This window comes from Buteo buteo, chromosome 3 (genome assembly GCF_964188355.1).
Source record: "Buteo buteo chromosome 3, bButBut1.hap1.1, whole genome shotgun sequence".
Taxonomy (NCBI): Eukaryota; Metazoa; Chordata; class Aves; order Accipitriformes; family Accipitridae; genus Buteo; species Buteo buteo.
In genome coordinates this window covers 58,845,082-58,863,595 of record NC_134173.1, presented here as the reverse complement: position 1 = coordinate 58,863,595, position 18,514 = coordinate 58,845,082, and the positions used below count along the sequence as shown (strand labels likewise).

The window sequence follows — 18,514 nt, the reverse complement described above, 5'->3', positions numbered from 1 at the left end:
GGTAGATAATTTTGTGCTTGCCTACTGGAGACTTGAACTTTCCTCTGATCTAGATAATATTGCTTGTGCTTTTATTATCCATGCTGAATAAATAAAAAAACCAACCCTTCAGAAATGTGATGGTGTGTGAATTAGATGTTTAGAACTTACTAAGTATCATTATTGTTCATAGTTGTGCATTCTGCAGGTATTTGCTGTGGTAGAGGTATTCTTGCTAACCCCTGCGTCCCAGTGCTAGCAGTGGGATAAGTTTCTTTTCTAATTCTTTTTTACTTCAGGTTTTGGATTTTTTTCTCCCCACCTCCCACCCCCCTGCCTTCTGTTAAATTCAAACTGCTTGGCTAGAGTAACTGCTATGGAATTAGAACATGAGAATGGGAAGCTCTGTCAGAATTTAACTTTCGTACTGAAAGCTAAGGATGCCATCGAATTTAAACAACCTCCCACCCTTTCTTAACTCTAGTTATTACTGCATGTGGCATTCTTAAAAGATTTTTTTAAACTTCTTCATGACACTTCAGGAATAGTTGGCTCAGTATTTCTGCAGTTGCTTTTCCACAAGTGGAACAGCATAATGTTAAATTTGTACTCCGGTTGTTTTAACAACTAAAGATTGTGTTGTGTAGTGTTGCATGGTTGCAATCAGTTTGTTTTGGAAAACCAGCAGTTTTTATCTTTTTATTATAGGGACGGTCGGATGCTGTTTGACTATTTAGCGGAGAAGCATGGTGTAAGTGTTTTAATTCTTATATCTGATTGAATTCAGTTCTAAGTATCTCCATCCAACCTCCCCCACAGCCAACAGCTCTGAGCAGTTACAGGCTAGCATTTTGGCCTGTCTCATATCAATGTACCTAATAGGCAGAATTCCTAATGCTGACGTATTTTATTTGAATGCCTTTGAACTTTTAATTTTTATACAAACAAAAATTAAAGCTGGAGCTTAATGTTAGCTGCATCCTTTTAACATGTGCTTTACTTTGTAATATAGAAATTCACCTCTTTTCCAGTATTGGTATTATCTTTAATTCAGTGATGTGGATTAAGAGTATAGTAGTTTTCTATTGTCTGTCTTGTGTACAATGTCTTTGAAACAACCTAAAGGCTTCAAATGTTACTTTACTATTAAAATTGGCTTGTAACAGCATTTTTCCTAGTGAAGAAAATGGTTGGGTTTTTTTTTGCATTCCTTTTCAGTTTAGGCAGGAGTACCTAGATACACTCTACAGGTATGCGAAATTCCAGTATGAATGTGGCAATTACTCGGGAGCTGCAGAATATCTCTACTTCTTTAGGGTTCTGGTAAGTTGGGATGTTTTGTTGGCTTGGGGTTTTGTTTTGTGGTTTGTTTGGTGTTTTTTTTTCAATGAAATACTTAGACCAGTAAGTTGTCTGTATTAATTCTTAAAATATAATACTTTTGACCTTTTTTGAGACAATTACTGTGCACCAAAGAAAAGTTGAAAATAACTGTTAATAATCATCACTGACTATTGTCCAGCAATTCTGTTATTGTCATGCTGCATTCAGAACTGTCCTTCAAATTTATATGTCTTATGGTAACATTTAATTACAGAATACTACTTCTTTCCTTACTGTAAATGTATCCTGGAAAAAAAAAATTAAAAACCACAACCTCCCCCCCTCCCCCCCCCCCAAAAAAAAACCCACCCCAAAAACCAACCCAACCCAAAATGAATACTTGTTTTTGTGCACAAATGTTATCAACAGTAGTGAAAAGTTTGCAGATGGACTGAATGTAATTAGTGGGAATGGTGAACTGCCAGCTTGTTACCTGAACTCTCTCTCATCTCTTGTCTTTTGAATTTTGTGATGTATTTAAGAGTATGTCATCTGCCTAGGAAATGTAAACAGCTTAAGTGAGAATTGTAGAACCAGATCCATAGTTTCTGAAGCAACTCTTTTCATGTTGTTGTAATTCATATCATTTGTTACTGGTGGGAATGAATTTTTTGAATGAAGATTTAGTGTCTTGTGAGAATCTCAACACAGTAAATTTATTGTTGGTGGTCAGTGAATGTGCCATTTTACTAACAAATGAAAACTTAAGGTAACTGCTTGAAAATCCAGATACTGTAGCTGGAAAAGCTGCAGTATCTAAAGGCAGTTCCTGTGAATAGCTAACTGTAATTATGTGATTTGGAACCAGCATGGTGTGTGTGAACTTCCTCAAATAAAAGTATCTGCTAAATTGGTACCTTGGTTGTCTGGAAGGTAATGATTTCTAAACTGTGTACCTCACAGATATTTGGAGTGATTGCTGAAAATATGTAGTGGTTCATATGTTGAGGTTTGTTTCTTGCTGTGTAATTTCTAGTCCAACCTAAAAATATCCTAAACTTTCTGAAATACTGCTAGAGTAAATAACAATAATTCCTGTAATTGACTATAATCAAAGAAGCAAAATTGGGAAATATATCTTTAATCAGAATAGGGTTTGAAGTAGGAATGAGGTGAATTCTTACTCTAAATGTTGGTGATAAACTTGAGTTCTTCTGTATGACTTTCAGTGTTTTAGGTACGATCCATGTGCTGAGAAGGGAAATAGAAGTTACTTATGTAGGTTTGTGAGCAGCTGTCCTTAATTCTTTGTGCTTTAATTCTGGGCTTAGCATTATGTTCTTATATGTCAAATAACTAATTTCAGAAAGTGAAGTACTGTTTTTGTGCTTGGTATAGGACTTTTGTTACTAATTCTGATGGGAGAAGATTTGTTTAAAGTTCTGTGTGATGAAACATAACCTATGAAAGAACTATTGTAACTGATCTGAGAACAGAATTTGACACTCTGAATGACCTAGTGTAATTCATTCCTGTATAAAACTAACACAGCTTGACCTTAGGACTACCCTTCCAGGAAATAGATTCACTACTGTGAAGTTGCAGTTTTACTGGACATTTCTGCAAGAAGTATGCTTTTTGGCACAGCATTAGCAGAAAGAACTTTGAGTACTAGGGTTTTAAGGTGGTTACCTGCTGTCATGAGTTCTTTAGGAACCTGCTTTGTAATAACCTTGTCTTAGTAGTTTAGAAGCATTTGTATATGTTGTGTTAAAAAAACAAAAAAAACCCCAAACCCCCCAACATTTGGAACTAGTGTCATCTGGTGCTCAGCCTTTTCTTTTTTTCTTAATTTAAAGAGCAGCAGCATGGAGCTTTGTCTTACTTTGACAGGATTTCCTAGTTTCTACTTCAGGAGTGTTACTGTTGTTTTTTCTTCTGTACCTAAATCGCTTTTTATGAGAAGTTCTTAATTTGGAAAGAGAGGACCATGCAAATTTGGTCTCTTGTAAATTAAAAATACTGCCAGAAAATATTTTTCTTATTTTTTTAAAGTAAATTAAAAAAAAAAAAAGTACCGAGAGTATGACTTTGTTGCTGTTGTTGAAAATAGGTTCCAGCAACAGACAGAAATGCTTTGAGTTCTCTATGGGGAAAACTGGCATCTGAAATTCTGATGCAGAATTGGGATGCAGCCATGGAAGACCTCACAAGACTAAAGGAGACAATAGACAATAATGTAAGTAAAATCTTGGTCATGTTAGTAAGGTAAGAGGTTAGAGGTGTTAGTACTCAAGTTTTATTATGAATCACTTGCAGCCTTGTTTAGGAGTCATTTACCACCTTTTCACTAGATACTTTTGTAATAATAGTGGGAGAGTCAAACAGTGCTCATGAAGAAGTAGTGAGGCTTCTTTTTTCAAATTACTTGCTTCTCTTACAACATTTGAAGATGTAGTTGAGAATTCTTAAGGTATTTCCAATAAACAAAAAACCAAACTAGTCTCAAAGATGAGTTTGAGGGCAACGTATCATTGTGTGAAACTGCTTGCTGCTTAAATTTCAGATAGTTGTACTATTCATTTTCTGTAAAGAATAAAATGCATGCACCTAAACTATACTCTTCTGACATGACAATAACACTTTTGACAGAAAATGCAAGACAGCTTGTTTTTGGAAATAGTTTTTAGCCAATTCAGCTTCCACACCAGCTCCTGAGTTCAGATGAGCACCAAGAACATGAAGGGAAAGAGTGGGGCTGCAGTGCTAATTCAGAACAACTGAAGGGATTAAAGACATCTCAGTCTTTCTCTCTGCTCATGGGGCTTCAATGGCCATTTCTGAAATGTGAGGGTTTTATTCTGTTGAACCAGAATCTTGAAAATGTGTTTGGTGTTTGGTATTTTTCCTCCAGAAATAGCAGGTGACTAATGCTAACAAATTTTTTTCTCTGATTTTCTCATCTTTATGAACCTATATGGTTATAGGTTACTATTAAATTTGACTTATTAGACTCGAAGTTTTTTGGGGGATAGAATCATAGTGGTCAGTTGTCATGCTCTTAGGAGGGGTTATTACTTGCTATGTTGGTTCATTCTCAACATGTTGCTTTGCACTCTGTTTGGAGTGGTGCTGAAATTTGGAGCTAATACAGATACTTAGAGCCGAATCCTTATTTGTGTGTTATCAGCTGGTTTAAATGAAGATACTTGCATTCTTATTTCTTGGCTGAAAGTGATTATGTTTTTTCATCATTGTCTGAGAGTGTATGGGAAAAAAGCTCTTGTGAGGCTTTAGAGAAGAAGAAAAACTGAAAAGCTAGAGAAGCCAAGTAGTTCCTCAGATCACATCTGAAGAGGGAATATAAGAAACAAAATTCAGGATTAAAAAGGGAAGTAATAACTTATGTTAGTATGCTGGCCTTTGGAGAACTAAAATCTATGCTCTTGCCATAACAGAATACAAATTTTGGCAAACCATTTGGAATATAATAGTGGAAAATTTATCTTGGTTATAACTTTCAGCAGATTTATCTTTAACAGATGACAGGTCAAAAAGCTGGAGGTCAAGCTCAGCCTGAAAGTGATAACAGCTAAAAGGAGCCAGTGGAAAATCACAAATTTTTTGAACGATTACATGTTTCCATGCATTAGTGTTCATGCAAACTTGCTGTGTTTTATTTGACTTAAACCAATGTTATGTTTTCTTTTAGTCTGTCAGCTCTCCGCTGCAGTCTCTTCAGCAAAGAACATGGCTCATCCACTGGTCTTTGTTTGTGTTTTTTAATCATCCTAAAGGGAGAGACAATATCATTGACCTTTTTCTCTATCAACCACAGTAAGTTGTGTTGTGCTACGTTTGGGTCTTTAAATCAACATGAAGGCAGATGATGACTATGCAAACTTGTTGAGCCTTTTTCAGCCCAAAGCCTGAAGCTGTTTCAGAAGTTCTAATGATATTAACACTTTAAATATTTTTTTCAAGCCTTTTTTTGAATTTTTGTGTATAATTGGCTTTTCTTCATGGTTAAGCTTCCCCTTCAAGGAGAAGCGGTGGTGAAGTAAGAAGAACTGGCTTTTTTTTTCTGGTGCTTGGGGGGATGGCATAACTGATTTTGCTAGATTACCAACTCCTACCACATCTTTTAGGGCTGTAGGGGAAGGTATTGTTCTATTTTGAATTTACAAAACCAGTTTAAGAAGGGTTCTTGAGGAAAATCAGAGAATAAAAACACAAATTGAATCACTGCAGCCATTTGTGAGAGGACTGACTTCTTACATGTAGATGTAGAAGTCTCGAACAGCTTAACACTAAGAATTTAGTTACAAGTTTTGCTCTCCTCATAATACCTCTATTTGGAGGTAATGTATTAGAATAGGAGAATAGTACTAAAGAAAAGCAGTTGGAATTTTTTGCATGATGATCCCAGTAGACTGGTGATTTGCAGTGGGCTTTTTTGCCTCCTTTTTGTTTCATAGTGTATATGTTGATTTGGTTTTTAATTTTAATTTATACTTCTCACTTGTAAATATGGGCTAATTTATTGGACAGTTGAACAGGAAAGTTGCAGGCTCAGATGATAACGTGAAAAAGGACTTTCTGTGGTTCTGTGTGCCCATGCAAACCCACCTTGTGAAATCAGCATAGCTGACAGCTTAGGCCAATGTTGACCTGAACTTAGCATATGAACTGTTCTTTTGCAGTGCTAGCCCCTTTTCTTATCTCCCAAGTGCACTGCTGCCTTCTCTTCTTGCTTCCTTCCCTTCTCCCCCTGTCCCAAAAAGAAGATCACAGTGTTAACAAAAATAAATTATTCTTCTGTATTTGAATAAAAGGTCAGTCAAAAGCCCTGATATTGTATTGCATAAAAGGTGCATAAGCTGTATATCATGAATACTGTTTTGATGCAGAAATGCATTATCTGAGCTTTATCTGTATTTTTTTCTTTGTAGGTATCTCAATGCAATTCAGACAATGTGCCCACATATCCTCAGATATTTGACTACTGCAGTCATAACAAATAAGGATGTTCGAAAACGTAGACAAGTGCTGAAAGATCTAGTCAAGGTTATTCAGCAGGTAAGGACTGAAATGTCTGATATTTTCTGTCCTTTTTTACTGAGGCTTTATAATAACTTTCTTCTAATAATGTGCCTGGTTTAGGCCGTCTGCTTACCTATTTTGGTGCTCACTTTCTCTCATAGAACTAATTTTTCACTGTGAAGTAAAATGCTTGTCAGTCAGTGGGAGGACAGAATTTTTTTCCTCCTTTCATGTCAACAAGCAATAAGTAAAACAGAATATGCACTCAATTTTGCTTTTCTTTCTGTATAATTAAATGCAGAAAATTCAGCAAGATATGTGAAATGGTTTTGGATCCGATTCTTCTTTTCCAGCCATTCCTACAAGGAATTGTATGAAAAAGGGATCTTGTTTGCATTTCAAAACCACTGAACTATGTGTGTTTTGTGTTCATGTGTATTTTCTTGAAAAATGTTTCTATTGTCACAGTTATATGAGGATGTAGACATGGACAAGAGCAATAGAAGAATTGTGCTTGGTAGCAATCAAGGGGCTTATGGCAAAGATCTGTATCTGAAATCAGCATGCAACTTGTATACAAGCATTCAAACACTTGTAATGATAATAACATGTATTGTTAATAATAAACTGATATATATATGTGACAGTACAGTTATTACAGGCTAGCAATCTATTATATCCACTTCAAGCACTGATGTAACTACCTAGGCAAAGCACAATCAATGCAAAGATCAAATTTTAAGGATATCTTAATCCAGTTTTAAGCATTGGTGTTCACAAAAGAAGTAGCATAAGAAGCTATAAACTAGTTGAAGTGTTAAGACTCGTCTTTTATCTTAAGCTAAAACCTGATTTTAGCATTGAACTTCTGATGTAATACGAGCTTCTGATATTTGAAGTAATATTTTACAACTTTTTTGCTTTTGTTTTATCTCATACAATTGGTATGAATACAAAAAAGATCACTAGGGTGTTCCTTTTGAAAATACCAAATCTGGCTTTGGTTTTCAAATACCTGATAAGAGATTTATTTCTTAGTACTCTTCTATTCTGTATGGTTCATTAAATTAAATCATGAAGTGGTAGAGGTTTTGTAGATTTGAAAGTGATTCAGACAGGATAACTAGAGACTCTTCTACATAGGAAAAATAGAGCATTGAATGAAGTGATTTGTCAGATGTCCTATGGTAGGCTGATTGCTCTACTAGCAATTAGAGATTGCTAATACTTTGCAGTTTGTTGTTCACCTCTATTAAATTTAAAAGGTGATTGATCGAAGGCTGTTTCACATAATGAATGTTAATTATGTGGTTAACAAGTACAATTCTGATGTTAAAAAAGCAAACAACCAAAAAAACCCAAACCCTTTACCTATAGAACTGAATTTTAAACATAAATAATGAGACTGTAAATATATTTTTTTGGGGAGGGAAAAATAATTTTGATCCAGAAAAAAAAATCTCATACTAATTACCTTAATCTGCTGATTTTTTTTGTGTGCTACAGCAAATATTGACAGATACTGAGTTAAGATGTTTTAAAATGTGCATTAGAGATGTAGCAGATGATATTTAGTCATGTCTTAATTTACACAGAAGTATACAGACCTAGTGTTGTTCCTGCCTTGTAGTTAATGTTGAGTAATTCTTGTAATGCCAAAATAAATTCAAGCATTTTAAATAGAGAAAGTAACATTATTTGTGTTAGCTATGTTGTCAGTGTAAACTGAATGATCCTTCAATTTGAAGCATGAAGGATTTGGTGTTGGACTAGTCTTTGAAATCAGAGTTTAGGAAGAATATCTGTTTTATCAAATTTTAAGAAATATGGAGGTTTGATACAGAACCAGCTTTAGTCTCTGACATCTTTCTAACCCAAAGACTGCAGCACTAAATGCTGAAGGTAAAACTGCATTTCTGGTTGTTTAACCATACTATTGGGGGGGCGGGGGACGGGGGGACAGTGCATTTATTCAGCTTTTATAGGAGGAATTTAAATTTTATTTAAGATGGTGTATGGACTTGTTTCCAGTATTAAATTTTGTTTGAAGAATATAAGGAATGCTCAAGTGATCCTGTGGCCTTGATTTCTAATATTGTTCCTAATATTTTTGACAGGAGTCCTACACATACAGGGACCCTATCACAGAGTTTGTGGAATGCTTGTATGTTAATTTCGATTTCGATGGTGCACAGAAGAAGCTGAGAGAGTGTGAAACAGTAAGGTTTACTAGATTTATAAGACTTTTCTTTTTTTAAAGATGTCTAAAATTAACAACGGCCAGCTAATTTGTTTGAAGTGGTATTTTGATTCCATTGCCAATATTTTCTGATGAGCTTTAATTCACAGGTGTGGAGGTTTTGTGTGTGGTTTTTTTCTTTTTGACAACTCATTTTGTAACACTTAAACAGGACTTACCGATAAGGATATAGCTTTAAAATTATATTTAAGCAGTTCTAGAACACGTGAGTAGGAATCATGCATTTGGCTGAGCTTCAGCTTTTCCATTAGTGTTTGAAAAGTGCTTGAAGAAAAGCTTGGATCTGCCTTTTGTTGTGAAAGATACTGCATCCTGAAACTGTAATGGTGAAAAGTAATGTGAAATAACATTAGGATATTAGATACATATTCTTCAAAAAATCTTAGTTAATCTGCTATGAACAGTTAAAGATACCTAAGACTTGGGTTAACAAGTGTAAAAGTTAGTATTTCTAACAGCTGAACACTAGTACCAATTCTTACAGTCTCTGGTTTGGCTTTCCTTTCATTAGTATTAGTCACCTAATTGGGTAAATCAGAAGGCTTATAATAACCTTCACCGCATAGGGTTGGTGGTCCTGTAATCTGAACTTTGTAGGGACACTTGCACTAAGTAAGCTGGTTTGCATGGTAAGGAGATGCTGATAAAATTGCAGAGTGAGAGAAGAATCCTACAGTATGAGGGGGGGAGTTAAATTTTGTGTGTTGGAGGGATCCTCAGTAGAATTATGACAGCAGTAGACCTTGTTCTCTTCCTGAGTCTGACCTCAGTGATAATGTTAGCATCTGGCAAGCTGCGGAACGGTGAAAAATTGTGCTCCAAGATGTGGCGAAGTAGCTACAGATTTAGCACATCAAGAACTGTTTTTAGATGGATTGTTCACTGATCTTGCTTATTTGACAGTGTCTGTCAGTGAATTACTACTTCTGTGTTTGTTCTCAGAGTTCACTTTCTCCTTACACTTGCAGGTGCTTGTGAATGATTTCTTCTTAGTGGCATGCCTTGAGGACTTCATTGAGAATGCCCGTCTCTTTATATTTGAGACTTTTTGTCGCATCCATCAATGTATCAGCATTGGGTAAGATAACTTCTTAATACTGCAGTTCAGAAAAATCAGTCACAGATGACAGTGTGACAAACAGCGTAAACTTTAGTAGTAAAATATTCAATAATCAGATGAAATGAAAATCATTAACTAAAATTCAATTGGATAGTTGTCATTCTAGTTTTATATAAGCTCTAATGGGATGTATTTAAATTACAAAATTCATATTTTGAAGGTGAATTCTTGTGGTTAACTTTAAAACAACCTCTCTCTACCACCCATAGCCCCCCCAAGCAAACAGTGCTTTCAAGCTAAAACTTTCTAATGGTGTCAAGTTAGATCTCTATAGGATTTAATGAGAACTTACATACCCAGTGTCACCTAAGCCCAGGTTTCTTAATTTGGAGCACAATTCCACATATATTGATAGAGAGTGGTAATATTAAGTAAATAGGAATTGCAAATACAGCAATTGCTTAAACTTATTTATATTTGTTAAATATAAATACCCATGTCTGTCTAAATTTGAAAATTTAGAACTGTTGCTTTCTTCATTAATAGAAACAATAGATCTTATTTCTTGTGGCACAGAGTGAGTGATCTGGCTGTAAGAACATGATGTTCTTATTAGCAAGGATGTCTGTTGTTTACTTAAATTAGTTTTGTGAAAGCAGACTTTTTTCAAATGGATCAGCTCTGATGCCTCTATTGTAGAAACTAAGCAGGAAGACGTTATGCATGCTTGAGATCCCTTTCCATTTGGCCTTTGCCCCCATTCCTCGTATTTCCACATCCCTTAAATTAAAAATGAAAAAAAGTGGAGTGAAAAACTGAATGCTATAAAAATCTCAATGGTAGAGAACAGTGGAGAGATCCTTGAGACAGCAGAAACCAAAGCTGTTACATCGGTCAAGTTCAACAGAGTCTTGTTACCAGCTTGCATCCAGAGCATATGTGTGTGTCTGGTCCTCTGAGGAAGTGATTTAACGGTGCTTGATTTCAAAAGAAAAGGACTTGAGAGAAAATTGTCTTAAGAGTTTTGCAAGCTTATTGAAAGGATTACTTTTTTCATGGATAGGTCTAGTTGGAGAAAGGACAAAGATTCTTATTACTTTTAATCTCTCTTCACTCTGAGACACACTTGTCTTCAATACATTTGGAAAACTATATTCTTTTTTATCCTTTGTATCAGCTTAAAATAGCGAGTTCAGTGTAAAAGGCAAATGGTGAATCTGAGCATTTTAATCAGCTGTGGTATTTTAAGCATAGTCATAGTAGTAAACTGAACTAGATGTTGTGAACAAAACTTCCATACTTGCATTCATTTTTTTTTTATAAGGAGGCTAATACTTTGTCTAAAATCACTTTAAGCAGAGTACTGCACATTTAGGGATTTTGAATAAGTATTTGGAAGAAAAAATGTAAGTGAAGTTCTCTTAGGGATAGGTTTCTGGGGAATATGAAACCCCATAGTGTCTGTTTCCTATAAATGATTTTTAGTACTGTGAATACTTCACGTATTCAAGCACAAGTTTTCAATGGAACTAGATGTTTAAGCTTTGTTAACTAAAGACTAGATGCCATTCTGAGAAGTCTGCTTCTCTGATCTGGCTCCAATCAATGTGCAGAGAGTCCAGATGCTTCAAGTCTCTCTGTCGAAAGATACTGATAAACTGTGGGTAACATACCAGTGATTCATTACAGCAAAAATAGAAAGCTTTACTTAACAAATCAAGGTCTATGGTAAGTGGTTGACATTTATTTAGTGTTTATTACTTATTTTACAGTTCATATTTTTTGTGCTGTATGTGGTATTCCAACTTCTGTGGTAGAAAATACTGTAGTTGGCTCTCCTTGTTATGTGTAAGTAATTCATAAATATAGGTAGCAGTGGCAATTTTGTAAGCATTATGGTGTGTTCCGAGGCAAGTGATAAACTGAGTTGAGAAATATTTCAGCTTAACATGGATATTCCTACCATGTATCACCTCAGGTAATTGCACATGGAATCAGTCATCAGTAATGAGATTCTTTTCAGTAGGTTGTGTTTTAAATGATAGATGTAAGTCTTAAATTTCTGCACAAGCTGTAATAATCATTAGATTTGGGCTTATTAAGTGGGATGCATAAGTATTTCTTAGTGCATTTCAGACTTGGTTTTGAAGAAATTAGCCAGTCAAAATGCTTTTAATTAAAAGTTTGACTGAGGCGTAGTTCTTGTATTTCTTTGTCCACAAATGATTTCCACTGCTATTCCTGGAGTTGAAAACTAGTTGGTTGTACCACAGTTCTTGATAAGTACTGTTTAACTATTCAGAACAAATTTGAAAACAATTAGTGGGAAATCTGCTATTCCTTATGTTAAATGGAAAATAGATGGCTCATTTCAATGTTTTTAACTACTTCTGTTAGGCAGCTGACATTTTTCCAAAGGACATAGTTGCTTTATCAGTTGTAATTTAAAATTTTTACATCTCAAATCATCCTGCAATTAGTGTACTGTTTGAAGTATTATGTTTAATAGGGAGTAATAGATGAAATTAATTCAGAATGTGTTTTGGTTAGTTTGATATGCCTGTATTTAATTGAAGAGCTGAATATGCTTCATTCTTCTTTTCTATATATTTTTCTTTGGTGCATAGTACAAGATAGGCTTGTTTATATATGAAGATGTGTGAAATTCAGTAAACTTGCCTTTTAAGCAAAGGAAAACTTAAATCATGACCCAAATAAGTGAATCCCCTTATAAAACAGAGGGACAGAAATAATCTTAAAGAACTATTTTTGAAAATGCTGTTGGGAAACTACCCTTTGAAATGACCTGTAACTTGAAATGCTAGACAGTATTTCTTAAATAGAAGTAAAATTATTTCATTATAATTCACTTATATTTATTGGATTATAGTAGGGGTCTTTATAAACAATGGTAATCTAAAATACAACTTCTCTTGCTTCCATTCTTTAGTATTAATGGTGTTAATATGTATTTGTAAATCTGAATGTGTCACGGTTACTAGAACTGTTAAACATGTATGGGGGCTAAGCTGTAGCTTGCATCACTGGAGAGTATTAGTGTATTGGTTTTATGTGGCAAGGTTTTGGTAGCGGGGGGGTTTACAGGGGTGGCATCTGTAAGAAGCTGCTGGAAGCTTCCCCTGTGTTCGAGAGAGAGCGAGCCCATACCAGTCGGCTCCAAGACGGACCCGCCGCCGGCCAAGGCCGAGCCAATCAGTGATAGTGGTAACGCCTCTGTGATAACATTTTTAAGAAGGAAAAAAAAGTTGGGAGAGGGAGAAACAGCCACTGGAGAGAGGAGTGATAGAATGGCTTTGGTGGGCACCTGGTGTTCAGCCAGGGTCAACCCATCACAGTCTTTTTGGTGGAGAATGCGGGCAGTGTGAGGAATTTGAGGTAAGGATAGTAACTGAGAGAGGTAACGGGCAAAACATGGACTGAACGCAGCTAGAGAGTTAAGAGCTGCTTGATAAGTGGGGAATTTTTATTGTTGTAATTGTGGTGAAGGGACGAGGGGTGGATTGTGTGTAAATTGTCCACTTTTTGTTGGTTTTGTGATGATATCATTTTGATTTTGGTGTGGGGAATTCTTTTGTTGATGTGAGTGAAGATTTTGTGTGATGAATGTAGATTTTAATGATAATTCTTAAAAATGTGATACACAGAGGCGAGGGGTGGAATGTATTGGTTTTATGTGGCAAGGTTTTGGTAGCGGGGGGGGTTACAGGGGTGGCTTCTGTAAGAAGCTGCTGGAAGCTTCCCCTGTGTTCGAGAGAGAGCGAGCCCATACCAGTCGGCTCCAAGACGGACCCGCCGCCGGCCAAGGCCGAGCCAATCAGTGATAGTGGTAACGCCTCTGTGATAACATTTTTAAGACGGAAAAAAAAGTTGGGAGAGGGAGAAACAGCCGCTGGAGAGAGGAGTGATAGAACGGCTTTGGTGGGCACCTGGCGTTCAGCCAGGGTCAACCCATCACAATTAGATACCTATTTTAACAGTACAATAGGAGAATAGTGGTGTTTGTTACATAATTGTAATCAGGATAGATCTTCAGTGCATTTGCTCTGGAAGGATGGAAAATGCTTTTTTGGCCATGTGTGTTGCTTTACCAGGCAAGTACCTCCTCTGTGTTATATACGTCCAGGCACTTTGGGTGGTGCTGGCTCTTTGTGTAGTTTGCAAGGAGACCCTAAAATGGAACACTGTTGCCACAAGTGCTGAAATAAAGTCATCTTTTGTGTCAAAATATGGTAAAGTTTTAGGTTTTTAATACAGGTATCTTTATTTTAGTGGAATAGAGTTGTTAATTGATAACTTCACTTATAATAAAGTTTTAAATCCATGTAAATCTCAAAGCTACAAGTTGAGGTAAGATAGGTTTTTTTTATATCCCTTTTTATCCTGTCATTTTCATTCTACAATTTGTAAGTTCTTCAAATGCATGTGCAGGAAAAAATACCTGTACAGAGGTGTGCTATTTCTGTCATGTAGCTGCATATATGCTCTATGTCCATATAACATGTTTTAATTTTAAAAAAGCCCACCTCTGAAGATGCTGACCTAGTAAAATTTAGACATAATAGGAAAAAGTAGAATTATCTGCTAGGTTATGTAAAGCACCAGCAGTTTTCTGGCTTGGAATGACTCTCTAGAAGTCTGTGCCCTCTTCCCTTCCAAGGACACAGGGACTTTAGGTTAACCAAAAAGGTGCTGTAGGTTGGAAGGGACCTCTGGAAGTCATCTGGTTCAATCCTGTGCACCCAATTAAAACTCTGAGCAGGACCCACTGCAATGTTCCATTATGCCTCCAAGGCCGTGTCTAGTTGATTCTTGACTGTCTCCAAGGATAGAGGTTCCATGCTTTAATCCCAAAAGTAGGTTGCTTAATCCCTAGTGTAGTGGCAGTAGCCATTCTTGTGGTCATCTGGAGGAGTTGTTATTTTATCTGAATACTATTGATGCTTTTAAAAGAGAAATACAAGAATTCCTCTAACAGATGTGCACCCCAGCATGTGTTCTTTCAGTTTGAAATTTCTTTAATTTCAAGTCAGGTACTTAACATCACTGATTCAGAGGTAGTAAAGCAATTTGTAGCTTCTTCCTATTGAAATGTCTGTCTTACTCTGCCTAGGTGACTGAGAATTCCACAAAAATTCACATCCCTGATGTCTATTCTTTTAACTTGTCTGCCTTAACTCTCCATAATTGCTAATTCAACCACAGATTAACAGTTCTAGTGGAACAGTAGCTGCTGTGGTTGGAATTTACTTGCCCTTGCTTTGCCAAACTCCAGATGCTTTGTTGCTTGTTTGCTGTGTCCTTTCACTCCAGTGAGTTCAGTGTAAGTCCAGTATCTTAAGTTACTTTGGGGTTTTTTTCTATTCACCTCACTTCATGTTTGTCTGTGACAAAAAAATGAAATTTACTTTTATAGTGGGGAGAAGGGTGAGAGATCAAGAACATATAAGAGAGAAGACTGTAAAGAAGACTATATATATAGATAGTCTAGCTAGATAAACAAGGTAATAATTGACATATTATAAATTATTTGCTGGACACTAATAATCGTCAAGAGGGAAATCACTCTTTCAGGTGGAGAAAAATATTTTTAAGCAAGGTCCTGTAAAATAGTGGGAAATTGACCTTTTGTGCAACTCAGTGTAGCCAGCTGGCTTTTTGGTCATGTGTGTGTAGCCCTTACCTCATGTTTGTTACCTTAGTCTGAAAGCTGATGGAAGACTGAGAGTTACAAATATCCTGTATGAGCCAACTGCCAGCAGGAAGCTAAAGGAGTTGGCTGGAAAGCCACAGGAAACACTGTCAAAAGGAATTATTCCTGGACAAGAGTGCCTGTTTCATTAAGAATTTTCCTTTCTCTGTCCTCCCCCACCAGCCCTCCTTGAAACTGCAAGAAGTTTGAGCATAGTGTATCTGTCACATTGTCTATACCAAACTCTATTGCATGGCTGTTCCTGAAACTTCAGGGTGAAGTTTATTGCTAAATGAGCTACTGAGAGACACTTTGCTGGACTAATTAGTCTAAACTTTTATGACTGCTGGCTGGATTTAAATAAGAATAAAAGCAATTCAATTATTCTCTTTATAATTATGATGGCTGCTTTATGTTGTGTTGAGATTACTTAATTGACAGTTTTCCAAAGAATATTCATGTAGACAAGGTTTAATAGGAATATATAAAAATAGTGCAGGTCAAGATTTAAGTGTAAGGTGATGTAGTTCAGAAGGACTAACTATATACTTTCAGAACATGAATTCCTTATTCAAAATGTGCCAGTGTAAAGCAGTGGGGGCGTGAGATGTGCAGGAGTGCATGTATGCAAACTTTAGTGTCATTTCAGTCAAATGAAGGTATGCTTCCCAGATATGTAGTATTTATTGAATACAAGTCTTGGGCTGTGCCACATTTTGTGTTGATGTAACTTGTATTGCATAGTCCCTAGTCGTGTTTACCAACATCAGGGGCGTTCTATTTCACCTTTTGATTAAGTCTGTTATCTTTTTAGTATGTTGGCAGATAAACTAAACATGACTCCTGAAGAAGCAGAAAGGTGGATTGTCAATCTAATTCGAAATGCACGATTAGATGCCAAACTGGATTCAAAGCTGGTAAGAGTGTATAGATTGATCCAAGTGAATTTGTTGCGTTTTTCATTAAATTTCTTTTGTCTTATTCAGGAACAGTGAATTCTAATTTCTGCTGTTTTTTTTTAATTTGCCCATGAAGTGTAGTGGACTTCACTTATTCTTTTTTGATTCTGTGTGTAAGATGATTTGTGAAAGCTCTGAAAGCAGAGCATTAAATTAAAGCCATGTGTGTTCTGAGTGATTGTTAAATTTGCTGTGTCTTTCCTGTGCTTTAGGGCCATGTAGTCATGGGCAACAATGCAGTCTCACCTTACCAACAAGTGATTGAAAAGACCAAAAGCCTGTCTTTTCGTAGTCAAATGTTGGCTATGAACATTGAGAAGAAATTGAATCAGAGCGGTAGATCTGAGGTTGGTACAAGTTACATTTTCCTGAATTCCTGCTATCTTTTTGTGTGATATAGTTAAGTATACTTCTTAACCTGTTCCTTGATTCATCAGATGTACCTACTTCTTTTGGCACTGCATATTAAATTGAAAAGGTTTATTTTCTTATAGTAAGCTTTAGACAGTGATTCTTGTTTTCTTCTCGTCTCTCTTCTCATCACTAGGTATTCCTTTTTTGGTTGCATAACTAGGTGTGTTTCTGTGATCATTTGATTCTCTGCTTCTTTAAATGGTCTCCTTCATGCCTGAAAAGGGCTGGTTTTGAAGGGTGATATTTATAAAAGTAGTTATTACCTTTTTCAAGTGGGTTGTACTTGAAAAGTATCCGTACATGTATATATAGTATTGAGAGAAGAATGAACAATGCTTAAGACAGGAACATGAAGGAGTTGTGCAAAACCCGACTGTTAAACCTGTTTCATGAAATACTAGAGAATGTAATTAAGTCAGCCAGAGGTTTGATTAGAACTAGTGAAAATACGGAGGTTGGCAAGATCATCTGGTTTTGGCTCTGTCCACTTTACAATATGGGAAGCTTTATGAGGGAGAAGAACAGTGTAAGGTGGATGAGTCTGAGGTCCATTAAGCACCTGGCCATACATACTTAAAACAAAAAAAACAAACAAACAAACAACAAAACCAAACATTAAAAGAACTTAAAAATATTAAAAATTTGATTGGGCTTCCTCACTGCTTGGCTGAAGTATTGATGAAAGTTGGACAAGCAGTGGTGGATTAGTTCATTCCGTTAGAGGGAAGTCATGTGAAACTTAACGTGATACTATTTTCTTTAAAAAAATATAGCTGCCAAATTACTTTTATATTTATTTTGGAATCTTCTACAACCTTTCCTTTTTGAAACTACTAGGTTGGGGGACTCAGGGTGTACAACTTAATTACAGCATGTATTTCTGCTATATCAACACTTGCTTTAAGCTTAAAGGGTATCCTTCACTAATTAGCTATTCCTACTATCTTAGCCGTATGTTAGTATTAAAATTTTTTTAATCATTTCTCATAAATTTCAGTAATCAACAGATAATACAGTAAATTTTTTTCTACTGATCCTTATTTATTTTATTCTTTAGGCACCTAACTGGGCTACTCAGGACTCTGGCTTCTACTGAAACACTTCTGCAAAGTGGGAAAAAACAGGTTTCATTTGACTAAAAAGCACATAAATATGTAACTTTTTTGAGAAAAGGTAATTATGTGTTCCATCTAACATTATTTGAATAAAATTGGCTAATTTTAACAGTCTGTGCATCTCTAATTTAAATAGCTAGATACTTAATTTTATGTTTTATAGGGGCTTTTTAGCATCATGGTGTTCTGAAGCATTTTGGATCACAGTTTGCAAAATTTAAAATGTCAATTTTGTTAGATTTGTTTGTACTGAAGGATGCTATTGCTCTGAGCTGTCTGAATTTGGAAGTGGGGAATTATAATTACTTATTATCTACTTCAAATGTCACACAAAAGCTAAAAGCGGATGGTACAAACAAATGGTTCCCCACTGAACATTTGGCCAAACCAAACTCTTTTTCTGCACTTCCATGTTTTTGTTTGTCACAGAAGAAGCTTGGTAGACTGAATGCATGTGTAGCCTACGCCTTTTGTGAAACCTAACATAACTACATGCAGAACAATTTGGGTAGACCTCTGTGTTCATCCTTCAGAATTTTTCCTGTTCTAAATCTCATTTTTAATCTTGCCCAGTCTTGGAAACTTTCTGGAGTAGAGCTTTTTGTTTCAGGGGGTAAAAAGTCTTTCAACGGGTCTGACTAATGAGCTGGA

The 18,514-nt window shown here is 35.9% G+C and overlaps 1 protein-coding gene across 1 annotated transcript in view; it reads left to right on the top strand.

The window, feature by feature from the left end:
• Positions 1 to 17,972, top strand: part of EIF3E (eukaryotic translation initiation factor 3 subunit E) — a 28,001-nt gene extending 10,029 nt beyond the window's left edge. Inside the window, exons 4-13 of the mRNA XM_075023820.1 lie at positions 688 to 730; positions 1,198 to 1,302; positions 3,416 to 3,541; positions 5,015 to 5,139; positions 6,255 to 6,381; positions 8,463 to 8,564; positions 9,574 to 9,683; positions 16,190 to 16,292; positions 16,547 to 16,681; positions 17,806 to 17,972. Coding sequence (XP_074879921.1) covers positions 688 to 730; positions 1,198 to 1,302; positions 3,416 to 3,541; positions 5,015 to 5,139; positions 6,255 to 6,381; positions 8,463 to 8,564; positions 9,574 to 9,683; positions 16,190 to 16,292; positions 16,547 to 16,681; positions 17,806 to 17,844 — 1,015 coding nt within the window. The 3' untranslated portion in view covers positions 17,845 to 17,972. The remainder of the gene's footprint in view (positions 1 to 687; positions 731 to 1,197; positions 1,303 to 3,415; positions 3,542 to 5,014; positions 5,140 to 6,254; positions 6,382 to 8,462; positions 8,565 to 9,573; positions 9,684 to 16,189; positions 16,293 to 16,546; positions 16,682 to 17,805) is intronic.
• The last annotated feature ends 542 nt before the right edge of the window (positions 17,973 to 18,514 follow it).